Genomic DNA, 14,032 nt, shown 5'->3' on the forward strand with positions numbered 1-14,032 from the left:
TTGTGCACGGCTGTGGCTTCCCGTCAGGTGTTCAGTAGTTTACAGTCAATCCGAAAGCCATTAAAAGTATTTTAGACTAAATATCACAGTTAGGCTACTACTCATTCCCCTTAGCTATTTCAATTTCCACACTCCACTGATAGTGGTTCTTGGTTACCCACCCACCAGTATCTTACACTGTGCAGAGACCTCGCGATATTTGAGTCGCCATCTTGCAATATTGATTTTTAGTGTTGATCTTTACGCCTCATTGAACATTTTGGATACATAAGTCCATCATCTGTCACCGTCGTCAACCCACCGGCATGCAAACGGTCACAGTTTTATAAGTTACATGTTTTACAGCAGATCCACATCCACGTCAACCCTACACGAGCCACGCCGAGCTTGGGTGTTCCCATTCCCATTGAAAGAAAACAAAACCACATGCAGCCAACCACTGCCACCAAGGAGCTTTTGACTGCCACGCTTGCTTTGTGCTGCAAGACGCTCGATTGGACTTTTATTTTGAAGGATATTTGCTTTTTAGCAGCAAAGATCGGAAATAATGTGGACTGTTGCGGTTAGCTTCACAGCGCAGACATCAGGCTGGGCTGCGAATCAAGGAGGAGAGTGGAATAACGGGAAAATCGTGTCCTTATAATTGGTGTTTGACAGGGCTGGGTTGGTTTCATTTCAACAGGATGAAATCCGCCCTCCGTAAGAAGAGATTAGCCTTTTCTGTTTTAAAGGAAATGTGTCTCCTCTCATCTACCTAGCTAACAAGTACAGTAGTATGTTAGTAACGTTAGCTATCCAATGTACTAGCTAACGTTAGCTCGGATATCATCAACGTTGCTTTGACGGTGATGTAATTAATCCAAACGTCAGTATATGCAGACCGACAGGGTTTGCTAGAGAACCCGGAAATATATATTTTTTTTGCATTTGCACTTCTGACTGCCAAGGCTTCCTTCGGCTGTCCACGTCCAGTGTGTTTAACGTTGCCAGATGAGCTAGGCCACGTCCCTGCGGGTGTATTTCATCTATTGACATTGGATGAATGCAGAGAGGATGACTAGTGTGCGGATGGAGGAAGGAGCGTAAAGAACAGAAGAAACAGAGAAGAATGTGAGAAATATTTAACATTCGTGACTGTCTGTCTAGGTGTTTTTACATTACCGAGCGCTTGCCGCATATAAACGGCATGTCACGTAGACGGATGTGTTTTGTACTGGGAGAATACTCGTACCGAGCTCAGTAGGTTGCGGTTACAACCTTAACTACTTTCTGAAATGGTTGGTTTTGGTGCAAACCGGCGGGGAGGCCGCCTCCCGTCCTTCATTCTCATTGCCTTGATGGTGATCATCGCCATACTGTCTTTCAACTACTGGACAGTGTCCAACAAGCACGGCCGCTTGCTGGATGAGCTGGCGGAGGTTCAGACGCAGGTGAAGCGCACGGACGCGGCGCGGAGCCGGTTGGAGAAGCGGAACTCGGAGCTGATGGTGCAGGTGGACACGCACAGGAAACAGATCGACCAGAAGGATGGAGACTACAGCGTCCTGGAGGGCAAGCTGCAGGCCCGCGAAGCACTCATCAAAAAGTGCACTGATGATAAGGTATGTTAGAGCAGTGGGCCCCAGGCTGAGGTCCATGAGAGGCCCCGAGCAAAATGTGAAAGAGTTTAATTTCACTGTTCATTCACTAGAAGTTAGCACTAGGGGGGATTTATAAGAATGACTGCTCTGATCAGAGGCTGCCCTGCCTACAATATTGACAGAAAACAAAAGTTTTCTCAGATGGGGGTCCTCGTTACAAAACCTTTGCCAAAAGGTCTGTGGTGTAAAGCATTTCTATCTGGCGGAGAAGAAGTTTGAGAGCCTATGTTAATGGGAGATGTGGTTTGAACTATTTTGCAGTTGTCAAATGTGGCTGTATCCACTTAATATTCATCCACTTAATCCGTCACTGTCATCCAGTTGCACCCTTGCTCCCACCCATGACTCCCACATTGGCCGCTATCACCTGTATTCTGCTCCATCACTCCTTGCCATCTGCTCCTGTCTGTTGAATGGTTTAACCAACCTCTTTAAAGCATAACTACACATTGAAGCAACTTTTTCATAGTAATATTTTTTCGGAGAAAATCACAGCTCAAGGCTCCCTTAAGTGTTTTCAATAGCCTATCCCTTTTAATTTTGAAGGAAATCGTGTTCTTTCTATACAAATTACATCTTAGATATTGGAGTTATCAGCCCTGCTCTAGTCTTTAATAACAAGCCCCCTACTTCTACTCCCTTCATGCCACTGTTGCATATTTCAAAATGGCCTAGAGGATTGAGGCCAGATAAAACTGAAGGTGGCATTGTGCTTTGACTTATGGATCTCTGGGTACATTGGTCAATGGTATGCGTTATACATGGAGGACCTGCAAAACTTAGCTATAAGGCTACAATTTTGGGTGCATGTGCTGTCAATCAAACTCACATGCTAAATTCTGTGATGGGCTGAGGCGTAGTGTTCATTCATTCACTTAACACAATACTTAAACTAGTCAGACTAATAGTGAGTCAGTTTGTTAGGTTGGTGCACTTTTCACTCCATTGTAGATTGTGGGTTTAGTTGTTGACAAGCACCATGCTGCTACATTACTGCCACCTACTTCCCATAACTTAGAGTGAATAGAAAATATGGTCGTATTTCCATGCAACCCTATTGCATTCAACCTGTTTATGCTGTTTTGATCGTGCATTTTCTCAGCACTTTAAGCATTTGTTGGGCTTTATGTACCGGCTGAGAGGGGGGCCTCTGTAGGAACCAGAAGGCTATCTTTATTCCCTTGTGTCGTTCTGCCCAATGGCCCAGCCAGCAGTTCGCTGTCCGTCTGCTTCCCCTCTTTTGTGTCCCAACACCGTCTGATGAACACTGGTGTGTGTCCAACTGCCCTGGGAGACGTTTAGAGAACAGATGAAGGGGAGGGTTCCTCTAATTTGCATCCAGTCTGCCTGACTGACTTCTCATGGACATGCATACATGCATGTTTATTCTGTGTGTGTGTGTGTGTGTGTGTGTGTGTGTGTGTGTGTGTGTGTGTCTGTGTGTGTGTGGTTTGGCCTTATAGTCAATCCACAGCTGAGCTGCAATGAAATCAGGAAGTCCATCCAAGGGTGCTAAACTTGCACAGCACACATATGAGACACATCCAGTATAGCATAGCAGTAGCCTAAATGCCTAAATCAGGATGGAAAAAGGTAACCAGTAACAATCTCCTCTCCCTCAACAATTGCTGACAAGCTGCCCTTGAGCAAGGCGCTTCAAACTCCTTCCAAACTTCTGGCCTGGATGAGTAGTTACTTACGGCCAGCAGTATAAGATTGTTTATATTGGGCACTCCCAGATGTGGATGTGTGTAACTGTATGAATGCAAAGCAGGGCGTTGCTGGAGACGGGCATATATGCTCAGCAAACAAGGTCTGAAATTAACACCCGCCGAGTGCCAAATGCTGGGAAAATTTGTCTTGGGTGGATAAATCAATAAGGGTCACCCGCCACACTGGCTGGTGGCTTTTGCAACAACCAAGGCGTTTGACTGCCTTGGTTGTATACAGTCTTTGATCTTGGCCTGTTCTCAGTCTTTGTCCCTGCTGACCACCGAACACTCTGACCATGAGTCAGATCAAAGCAAATCTCTCTGTGTTAAACAGCCTCCTGATTCGTTGCCTGTTAGACTGGCTGTATGCAAAGCTTCAGCATCTACTAGTAAACCTTCTTTGGATAAATAAAGGTTAAAGAAAATGTAACCAATGCTTAAATATTTTAATGAAGATGGAAGGTATTGTGTGGAATAGAAAGAGTTCACACTCCCTGGTTTCCTGGTGTTAACATCAGCAGTATCCGGCTCCCTGTTCCCGTCTTAAAGATCAAGGCAGGTGTTGAATAGCAATGGTTCCACTCCTTTCTTTGTCAACAGCCCAACCCTGTTTCAACAGAAATGTATACTGCATACACACAGTGGCCTGCACTGCAGTGAAAATAGTGACAGATCAAATGTAAATGGCTTTCATACATCATAGACTTGTGCCCATTGGGTGCAGAGGATTAAACATGCTAGCTCACAGGTGGAAAGGGAGACTGAACTGTGTTTAGGCCCTGGCCCATAGTCTGTCCCAGTAGTTCTTGGATCTTTAACTGTGGCTGTGTTGTCATCCTTCTCCATATAGCCAATCTCAGCAGGCTGCAGGGAGAGGCTGCCCCACCTCTGAGCTTCTCTCTTCAAGGAGGGTAACAGGGTGAAGCTTTGATCTTCACAATGTTTGACATTGATGCTGTAATTATTGTCCCCTCTCTCCTCAGTGCATTCTGCCTCATTAAAGTCCAGGATCTATGTCTCCCTCCCTCCCTATGAGTTTTATTAAAGCCCTTGATTTCCCCCAGAGATTCTGAGGCTGCCTGATTTGATTTTGCTCTTGTCCAGGAGTTTGTGCTGCTGATGAAGACCGCATGAGTCTGCATTTAGCACTGAAACGACATTGGGTGGAAAATTCCGGCCCCAATTTGTTTCAACTTCTCTGATCTGTCTGTAGCTTGTCACAGAGAATCTGGTGTTGAAGAGTCATGACGATGATGAAAATAATTTTATGTACAGTAGGACTTTGTCAAGTGCTTTACAACAAAAAGGACAAACAATAATGATTATTACCCCGTGGTCTAGTTGAATACTTGATTTTCGACTGCGTGGAGGAGTTTGCAGTGATTTCCAATAAATGCATGGCTTTTATTATTTAAGTGGTTCCAACATTTATTGCCTAGTCACAGTTCCAAATTAGCTGGCATATGATGGCTCAAATATGTTTTCAAGTTGCCTACAAAATGCCTATGTTGACTAAAAATTCAGTTAGCAGCTTAACAAAAAAACATATTTTCTTTTTTCTTCAGCACATATTTGAGTAATGGCAAGATAGAGCTTGCAAAGCAGGTTTGTTTGTATATGTGCAGTATTCATTCAGCATTGGAATGAACAAAGGTGAACTTACATAAGCTCATCAGCCGGTTAGAAGGCTGAATTAGAAAAGGGGTTTCATTCATTGCAAAGTGACTAACTAATAACATTTACTCTAATATTTAAACATATGAATGTTTTATTCCTAGAAAAGAATGAGAATTTGGTAAAGATGACATCACATTTGGAAGGCAAGATATTACAGTCTCAGATCTATTGTCATTCATTTAACTGAAGTTGTGAAACGCCAAGCATTCCGGTTAGTCAGCTCAGTGGAAATGTCACACTGAGTACCATCAATTTGTTCTGTACCCTTACACACATGAAAACTAGATAAACCTGTCCCTCCTCATGTTTCTGGTGACTTTATCTAGCACCTAGAGAACCTGCTGTACGATGCATTCTATTGAATGGCTTGTAGTAGCTTATAGTGAGCACAGAGGCTGAATTAGAAAACGGGTTGCCAAACACTGCACTTCTACAGTAATTACAAATGGACTAACTAATAACATTTACTCTAATATTAACACATGAATGTTTTATTCATACACATTCAGAAGGCAATATATTACAGTCTCAGATCTATTGTCATTAATTTAACAGACGTTTTGAAACACCAGACATTTCAGCTACATTCTGCAAGACTGGCTAACTTTGTCTAAATTCTGCAAGACTGTCAATGATAAGTTATCTCTGAACCCCTTTCTTCTTCCTCCTGTCAGATGAAGCTGCAGGGTGATGTCACAGCCCAGATGACAGAGATCCAGAGGCTGAAAGGTAAGTGATGGAGTTGTTCAGCCTGGCCAGCAGAGGGCACTCTCAACCAGACTGCCACGGTCTTTCAATAGAGAATCAGAAATTCACTTCAGGAAGAATTACTGACCATGCAATAAACCTCAAAGAACTAAATCACCCCAAAAATGTGTGTGTGTGTGTGTGTGTGTGTGTGTGTGTTTGCGCTGCTGTGAGCAGAGCAGCTAAGGGAGCTGAAGCAGGAGTTCATGAAGCAGGAGGAGCAGCTGAGGGAGGTGAAGAAGAATAGCACCACCTTGGAGAGAAGACTGGAGTATGAGAGGTAAGGCAGATCCTCACCCCTTCCCTTTCATCCTTTGAGACAGAGAGGCTAGTCTAGTCCCCGAGTTAAAGAAGAATGTCACCATTTTCTCTCATCTCAAGAGACTAGTGATCATTCTGCATCTACCTGGTACAAGTTCAATTATATCCACTGCCTCTACAGAAGTTGAAACTTAGCTTGTTGCTCTTGCCTACAGAGACTAAAACACTTTCCCAAAATTTGAATTTGTGCTTATCTAATCATCATTGTGACAATGATTTGTTATTCTAATTGTTGGAAATTGTTACTTGAATTAGGTTCATGGGTGGAAGTGCCCCTAAATGCTGACATTAGGTCAGCAATATGAATGATCTTTTTTTGCCTATTTTGTTTTCTAAATGTGAGTAGATGCTGATCTAACAGCAACCTTAAAGTGATATTTTTAGACATTTTCAGTTTTAAGTGTACATACCTCTATAGAGGTTTGTGACACCAATAGTGACTTACTTTGGGGACCTGTTGCCACCACCGCTCACGATCGGTTTGAAAACCTGGTTTAAAAATTATACTTCTGACAAAAACAATAGACCCTGGTAAATTATTTAGTCCTCTGTCCAGGGTCATAGTTTCAATAATTCAATTTTGTTGTTCGTAATAATCAATTTTAATAGTAGAGATTAAAACGGTCCAAATTCTGGGGGTGACACTTACGGCTGTGTGTTATAATTGTAGTTTACAGTGTGGACGTCAAATTGCACAACTGAAAGAAGAGTATGAAGAAACAAAAAAGACCCTGGAGGAAGAAGCATCAAAGCTAAGACAGGTTAGTATTGAAATTGAAAGTAATAAATCTTTATGACAAAGGTAATGATTATGCTTAGGCTCCTAAACCTGCCAAAACCCGATAGCCTCCTGCCCTCTCTGGTATACATCACAATCAGCAATATAGCATTTCCTCATTACTGTCATTGAGACATTTTTGTCAGTCCAGCTCTATTGGTAATGCCACCCAATCTCCATAAAATCCCTTCTACATGCCTCTGTTCCTCATTCCTTAAACCCAATCTCTTCCTCTCTCTCCCTTTTCTGTATCCTCCTCTCTGTCTGACTCACCTTTGGTCATTCTTCAGAGTGTTCTGGACAGCAGAAAGGCTGCAGTGGTGGGTGGACATGTAGAGGGAGCGACTGGTGTGGAGGCGGTGGGAGAGCGCCACACAGTGGCCACTCACCAGCGTGACAGTCCAGATCTGAAAGGTACAGCAGCTATCACAGTGACAGCCAAGGCTTGTACCGTCTTGAGTGTTCTCCCTTCTACTACTGTGCACTCGGACCCTACATCGTAGCATGTGATTAGTTACAACATTACCAGAGAAACTATGAGAAACTGCACATAGTCAATATAAATCTTGGGGAGGTTTCCATTATGTGATTATTACTTTCTCTTTATGTACACTACCAGGCAAAAGTTTGGACACATGCGTTTTTCTTTATTTTTTTAATTTTTTTCACATTTTAGAATAATAGTAAAGAGGTCAAAGCTATGAAATAACACAAATGGAATTATGCAGTGACCAAAAAAAGTCTTATATTTTAGATTCTTTAAAGTAGCCACCCTTTGCCTTGATGGAAAGGCAAAGGCTTTGGAAAGAAATTCATACATAGGCATCAACTTCATTGTTTATATTTGTCTAAAAAAACGCGTAAAGCGTAAGCTTTTGGATCAAAATGGCTTTAAGATAATGAAAAACAGTACATTCAATCAGTATCAATGTCCCAACTTTTGACTGGTAGTGTATCTTTGAAGAGCTCATTTGCAAAAACAGATAACTCCATTTGTATTCATTTCTATAAATCTTTTTTGCCAAGTAATATCAATCAAACAATCAAACTAGTAATGTATTACACCAGGCAATAATAATACTAAAAATTTTGTGACAAAATGGGTTTCGATTCAGAAAGTCCGTGAAGCATTACAAACTGTTCTACAACAGTCTGTTCTATTTTTTCAGGAATGGTGTTTATCTGTTTTGCAAATGAACTCGTATGTTTCTCAAGAACTGCACCCTCAACTGTCTAACAGGGAATTCATGCATCCATACTAATGTCAGCTTATCATTTATCTACCTCACATTCCCTCTCCTCTTTTACAGAAGAGATGGGCAAGCCTGGCAGTGATGCTGGCATGCCTGGTATTGAGGACAGTGAGGTGGGAAAAATAGATGATGTACAATTTGGTAAGTATTGCACTTTCACTGTCATTATTGACAGTACCAATAAATTGCTGCACTGGAATGTCCTGGTTGTGCTGTACATCCACCGAAGCTGTCTTGCTGTCTAAGCTCTGCTCTCTTACTTCTGCCTCCCCCTTTATCTGCAGCCCTTAAGAAACCGTCCATCACTCAGAAGCACATGGAGGCTCCTGATGTGGTAGTGGGGGCCGGTGCCGGGCCTGGCGTGGGCGCAGCTGACGGCCCTGGGGGCCGGGGCCTGTCTCTGGACCAGCCCAGGCTCCAGCAGGACAGAGTGGATGGCCGAGCAGCAGTGGTCCCACCTCCGGGTCTCCTCCAACAGCCGCTCCCCCAGGCAGTGGCAGACAAACCGATTCTCATTGATGAGGACAACAAGGCTGGCATCCAGGCAGATGAGTTTGGAGAACAGCACAGACAACTCCGAGGTACATGATGCACCTCCCCATGCAATTAGCATAAAAAAATGTTTCTTAGCCTTTGGTCATTTATACTCAAGCTTCCTTGAAACATTAGCTATGCTGATTTTCTACTTTCAGTGAGGTTTCTCTCACTGAACATTTAGTGACTGAGGGCAAGGGAAGAGGATCGTAATCTTGGCACAGGACTCCTTGGCAGCTTCTCCATTTTTTGGGGGGGGATTTCCCCTAGTCTTGGGTGGATACTGAAGACGTACTCCTTCAAAACTGGTGGTGCCACATTAAAGACCACACCCAGTACGGCTACCACACTGCACTTTATGAATGTTAGTTTCAGTTGGGAATGCAAAAGTTCAAAAGGTATTCACCAGACATTGGTTGAAAAGTAGGAGTCCATGCTGCAGCTGATTGCCTTTTTTTCCTAGCAGGGGTGGAGGGAGTTTGGTCATTGTGCCACGTTATTGATTATTCAAACAAAGCACACCTAGAGACTTCTGGTATTTGGGCGTAGGCCACACATCCAACAGAACTTAAGTCTCTTTCTCATTCTCAGCTCCTGATAATGTGAAAGGAGATGGTGGACAGCTGAAGGGGCTTCCTCTGCCCCCCAACCCCGCCCAGGTGCCCAACCCCATCCAGCCTCACCATGCCAAAGACCAAGTTCCAGCCGAGCCGCTACACCACCGCCAGAGTGAGTGCATCCAAGACACTTAGAGGAGGGAATAATTGGCGAGGGAGGTTGTGGGTGGAGGGGCGTTTGTTGGTAACTGGTTGGTCGGTGGTTGATTTGGAAGGGGTGGGGAAATAGAAGATCTTACATTACGCGTGTCAACTGAAAAAGAGCTTTAAGCACACGTATACTTCCTGTTAGCGCTGTCTTTGTGCTTAGCTGCTGCCTCCCAGCGCTCTGTGATGTGTATCAATCCCACGCAGAGAGTAATACACAATGTGGTGTGGTGCCATCTGGTTGAATTTTGTTTGGTTTTTCCCCATTCCTAATCGGTTACCTCCCTGCTCCTGTATAACACATTTCCATGAGAGTGAGAATTTCTAACCGAGGATTTGTTTGAATGTGAGGCATGTCTGAATATGGGTAGAAGCACTGCCAGAGAGTAGAGAGAGGGCTCAGTTGCAGAGGAGAGGAGACAAACGACACGCTCCTGGCTCCCAGATGATCCTGTCCTGCTGCCTGGCTTCTGCTCTGCTCTGCTGCCTTTCTCTCCCTCCTTCTCTTCTGTTTTTAAATCTTCCGTTCTTCCCTCTCCCGTTACACATCCATCCCACCCTCTTCAGCTCTGCTGCTTAAAACATTGATTATCCCCAGTTTGCTCTGTTGCGTTTTTCCTCAAATCTCCTGTCTCTGCTTCGTTTTGTACTTACACTCAGTGGGAAATTAACTCCCGTCAAATGCATCTGATTTTTGGCAGTGGCTGGTAAATTTGTTAGGTCCACCAGCCACTGTGACGGGTAAACAAAGTTTGCTCAAACTGGGGGAAAAAAATCGAAGTGTGCTCTCACAGTGACACTGATGCACTGTAAACGTCTGCTAAGTGTGATATGCCTTCGCCTTTCCAATAACCACTCCCGGGCACCGTACTTAGCAACGTAGTTTCAAAACAAATTGTTTTGATATGAATTCTCGTTATGAAGTAATGCTTTAAATCGGGCAGCCTCACGCCCACTATGTCAGTTTAGCTTGTCCACCCTGAGGCTAAATAAAACTGTCAAACTGGAAACAGAATGTGGCGGCGACATATTGTTGGAGTTAAGCAGACACGGATAATAAGACAGGTGGTGCGCTGCAGTAAGTGAAGGAGGAGATTTTGGAGTCAAAGAAAAAACAGCGATGTTTCAATGAGAAGTGGCGACACGACAAGCAAGGCAAGATGTGCGACTGGCTGGTTCGGTTCTGCTCTCTGTACTCTCTCTGTCTTAATTTTAGATTTACGTAGCTTCTTTTAGTCATATTGTCAATATTATCTGCTTTAGGCGTTCCATCATTATCAGCATACTTGAATAAATACATGAACTATAATAGCCTATGACATGCGCGGCTTATGTTTTTATCATATTCAGCTTTTTAACATTGATCTTAAAAAATGGCTGTTAAAAACTGTGAGTGGCTGGTCGAATTTGGGAATCTGCCAGACACAGTGGCTAGTGGCTCATAAAGTTAATTTCCCACCCTGCTCACACTGAAGGATGTGAGGGGAATCACTATGCTTGAGGAGGAGGAAATGTGCTTTTAAAACTCAAGCAAAGACTTTCACAGTCCCTCATAATCACCTTGACTGACCGTATCGAAGTCCATGGTTGACTTTGCTTCCCTCATCAGAAACACTCTTGCATTACTCTTATGCCAAACTCAACCACCTTCTTGATACATCCATTCACCCATCTTCCTTATCTTTCGTCATCCTCTTTCATGCGATCAGTCATTCCCTCATGCATTCGTTATGCAGTATTCACCCATTCCTCCCTCTCTCCCTACAACTGCCTCCGCTTCCCTCCCTTCCTGATGAGGCCCTTCTCTGCCTCCTGCAGGCCGGTTCTTTGATGAGAACGAGTCCCCAGTAGATCCGCAGCACGGCTCTAAGCTGGCGGACTACAATGGGGATGATGGGAACGTGGGTGAGTATGAGGCCGACAAGCAGGCCGAACTGGCCTACAATGAGGAAGAGGATGGTGATGGTGGGGAGGAAGACGTCCAAGGTGAGCCAGGCCAGGGGACTGGACTGCCTGTCCAGATGTTTATCCACCATTCCTCCCTTGCTCCCTCCCTCCACTCCTGTCCCGCTGCTGCCCCCCTGCATTTGTCCCAGCAGTTCCCACATTAGAGTAGCTCACAGCACCCTGAGTTTCGTTCTTGAATCCACTCTTAAGAACAGAAACTACAGATATCTATAGACTTCCAAGCATTGTGACTTAAAAACACCTACAGGGTCAAAGCAGGACTGCTACGTATGCAATTCAAGATGAGTAACTGCGTTAGGCATTCATCACTGTGTAGGCACAGTAAAAAATCTTAGGACCCTGTTCTTCCATGTATGGGGGAAACCTGACCCAGGAACTTACGGTTCTGTGAGTGTAACTTCATTTTCCATCCAGCGTTTTCTCTCCTGCCTGTGCTTCCCTTTAGCTATGCCACCTGTCTGTGCCCACCAAACATCTCTGACCCACATCTAGACCAGTAGATAAATATAGCCTACTGTGTTTGTGAATGTGTCCGTGTTCTCCTTGAAAGATTGAAATGCATGCCCGTGACTTTTTTGTGATCATGTGTTATTGTTTCCTGCCATTAATTTCTAATTGCCTATTAGATTAGAATTTTAATATGTGTTTTGAGTGCTACCATGCCATGTTTTAGAGAATATTATTTGTGTGTTTTCATCCATTCAAAAACTTAATTTTAGTAATTTCAGCCCAGTGATTACAGAATGCAACTGTGATTGGTTTTGTTGCAGAAAAGCGCAGTCATTTCCATGTATTAATCTGTGTTTATTGTTCAGTCTGTATACAATGGAATTGGATTCTCTGGTTTAAATGACTAAACTCAATCAAGGATTACCTTGTGTAGGTCATATATTGATGGCCAACAGGGACGTAAATATTATGCATAAATATATTAAAGAGTTTCATCCCAAAATGAGATATCCACCATTTGAAAAATATGGCATTGTTGCTGGCTAAATTGACTGTGGAATATTATTAATATATCGACAAGATATTAAGTTACTTGCTGCCTTAAAACCTGTGCTTGCAAAATAGTAACATTTAGAGGGTATGGTGTTTTTGGAAATCCTGGTTAATAAATATCAGAGAAAATGTTCTTCCCCTTATGGATGAAAAATGTTTTGGAATGAAGCTCTTCATGTCTTTGGAGTTCCACTGTGATTGTGTTTGGTCAGCTAGCCACAGTAGGTCATAGTTGAGACGATCGATATGTAATAACTTTTTTCTATAATAGCAAGCTTACTTATGTGATAACTGAGTAGTGTTACAGTTGTTAAGAGTTTTGTCAAATACCAAATCTCTAATGTTCTGCTTGCTTTCTTTTTCCAGATGATGAGGATCGAGACATGCAAGGAGATCGAGCCGTGGATTATGGGAAACGACATCAAGCCATTGACATTCTCTGAATAGGAACTCATACACTTGTATCTCACTTTATATTCAGACCTTCCTCTATACTGGGACAGCCGGTTCTGACAACCAAGGTCTTTCTTGGCAAAATAGTTTGGACATCAATATGCTTAAGAATTTATAGGATGCATCCTTAATGGTCATGGACTATTTTGAAAAATAGACAATGCAACTAATGAATCAGTCAGTGCAGAGTAACCTAACATCACAGAATATAAGAAACAATTCATGATGGCAATGTCCTGAGCTGCTGTTAATTTGCAAATGTGGATTTAAGTTATGACATTCAACAGTAATAATGATATACTGTACATTGACTGTTCAGTTTTGTTCTTTGTTTACTGCCTCTGAATGAACATGAAGGTGGCAGATGGTTCACAATGGAGTATCTGAAAGAGCCCTGTTGACTCATCCATCTGAACCTCAAAGTCAACCTGTGTTTTGTTTTGTTTTTGCTCTTTCTTTTCAGGTTGCTGTTGCTTGATAAAAACAAACTTTTTACCTGAGAAGCTTGTCAAAGAGACTGATTGGGCACTCTGCCTCTCTCACACAATTTTGGGACATTATATGGATGCCCATTCTGCGTTTAGAGCAATGGGAAAACGTTACTGATGCCAAGGACTTTGCTTATGGCCTATTAAACCATTTTCTTTTTTTTTCTGACAGACACTAAAAAGTGCTCCTCATTCTGTTTTTTAAAGGATGCCATTGCATGCATTTGGAAATCTTTATTAATAATCAAACTGAGCAAAATACTGATGCTTAAGCAATATTTAGACCAACGTTAGTATCCTCCATCATGTGCAAAGATGAAGCAAGCACATATGAAACTAACTGACAGACACCTGCTTCCATTAATTAGGTCTCTTGTACATATGTAGTTGAACTGTTACCATTTGTACTGAGGAGACTTAATTCTTTACATTTAGGGAAATCGCTGAACATGAAATCAATTCTGTTTGTGTAGCCAGGAAAATTGATTTCTCATGGAAAGGCATATTGAATGTAATTTAATTTTATTAAAGGTGATGCTTCATGTCATTTGTCAATTGTGATACAGTGCATTGTAATCCATACAGATGTAGAAATGAGACAGGTTTCCTCCTTATTCAATCGTGTTACCAGGAATCTTATCAACTACAAAGTGAAGCATCCAGGCAACATTTCTTTCTTCTTTTTTTTTGCAATA

The 14,032-nt window shown here is 42.8% G+C and overlaps 1 protein-coding gene across 4 annotated transcripts; it reads left to right on the forward strand.

The window, feature by feature from the left end:
- Nucleotides 1–545: 545 nt before the first annotated feature.
- Nucleotides 546–13,879, forward strand: golm2 (golgi membrane protein 2). Of its 4 annotated transcripts, none has more exons than XM_071905917.2 (10): nt 546–1,601; nt 5,704–5,758; nt 5,954–6,056; nt 6,768–6,858; nt 7,166–7,289; nt 8,186–8,269; nt 8,413–8,709; nt 9,254–9,391; nt 11,245–11,412; nt 12,763–13,879. In XM_071905917.2, the coding sequence occupies exons 1-10, from the start codon at nt 1,275–1,277 to the stop codon at nt 12,837–12,839; spliced, it is 1,464 nt and encodes a 487-aa protein (XP_071762018.1). In that variant the 5' UTR covers nt 546–1,274; the 3' UTR covers nt 12,840–13,879. The 4 variants fall into 4 exon arrangements, with proteins under 4 accessions (XP_071762018.1, XP_071762019.1, XP_071762020.1 ...); XM_071905918.2 differs by having other exon boundaries at nt 8,189–8,269; XM_071905919.2 differs by lacking the exon at nt 11,245–11,412.
- Nucleotides 13,880–14,032: the final 153 nt, after the last annotated feature.

This window comes from Centroberyx gerrardi, chromosome 1 (genome assembly GCF_048128805.1).
Source record: "Centroberyx gerrardi isolate f3 chromosome 1, fCenGer3.hap1.cur.20231027, whole genome shotgun sequence".
Classification (NCBI taxonomy): domain Eukaryota; kingdom Metazoa; phylum Chordata; class Actinopteri; order Beryciformes; family Berycidae; genus Centroberyx; species Centroberyx gerrardi.

Bases quoted from the DNA above. Each gene is read 5' to 3' on its own strand.
- golm2 (XM_071905917.2), top strand. From the start codon at position 1,275: ATGGTTGGTTTTGGTGCAAACCGGCGGGGAGGCCGCCTCCCGTCCTTC. The intron at 7,290-8,185 runs GTACAGCAGCTA...CCTCTTTTACAG, and splicing joins TGACAGTCCAGATCTGAAAG to AAGAGATGGGCAAGCCTGGC. The intron at 11,413-12,762 runs GTGAGCCAGGCC...TTCTTTTTCCAG, and splicing joins TGGGGAGGAAGACGTCCAAG to ATGATGAGGATCGAGACATG.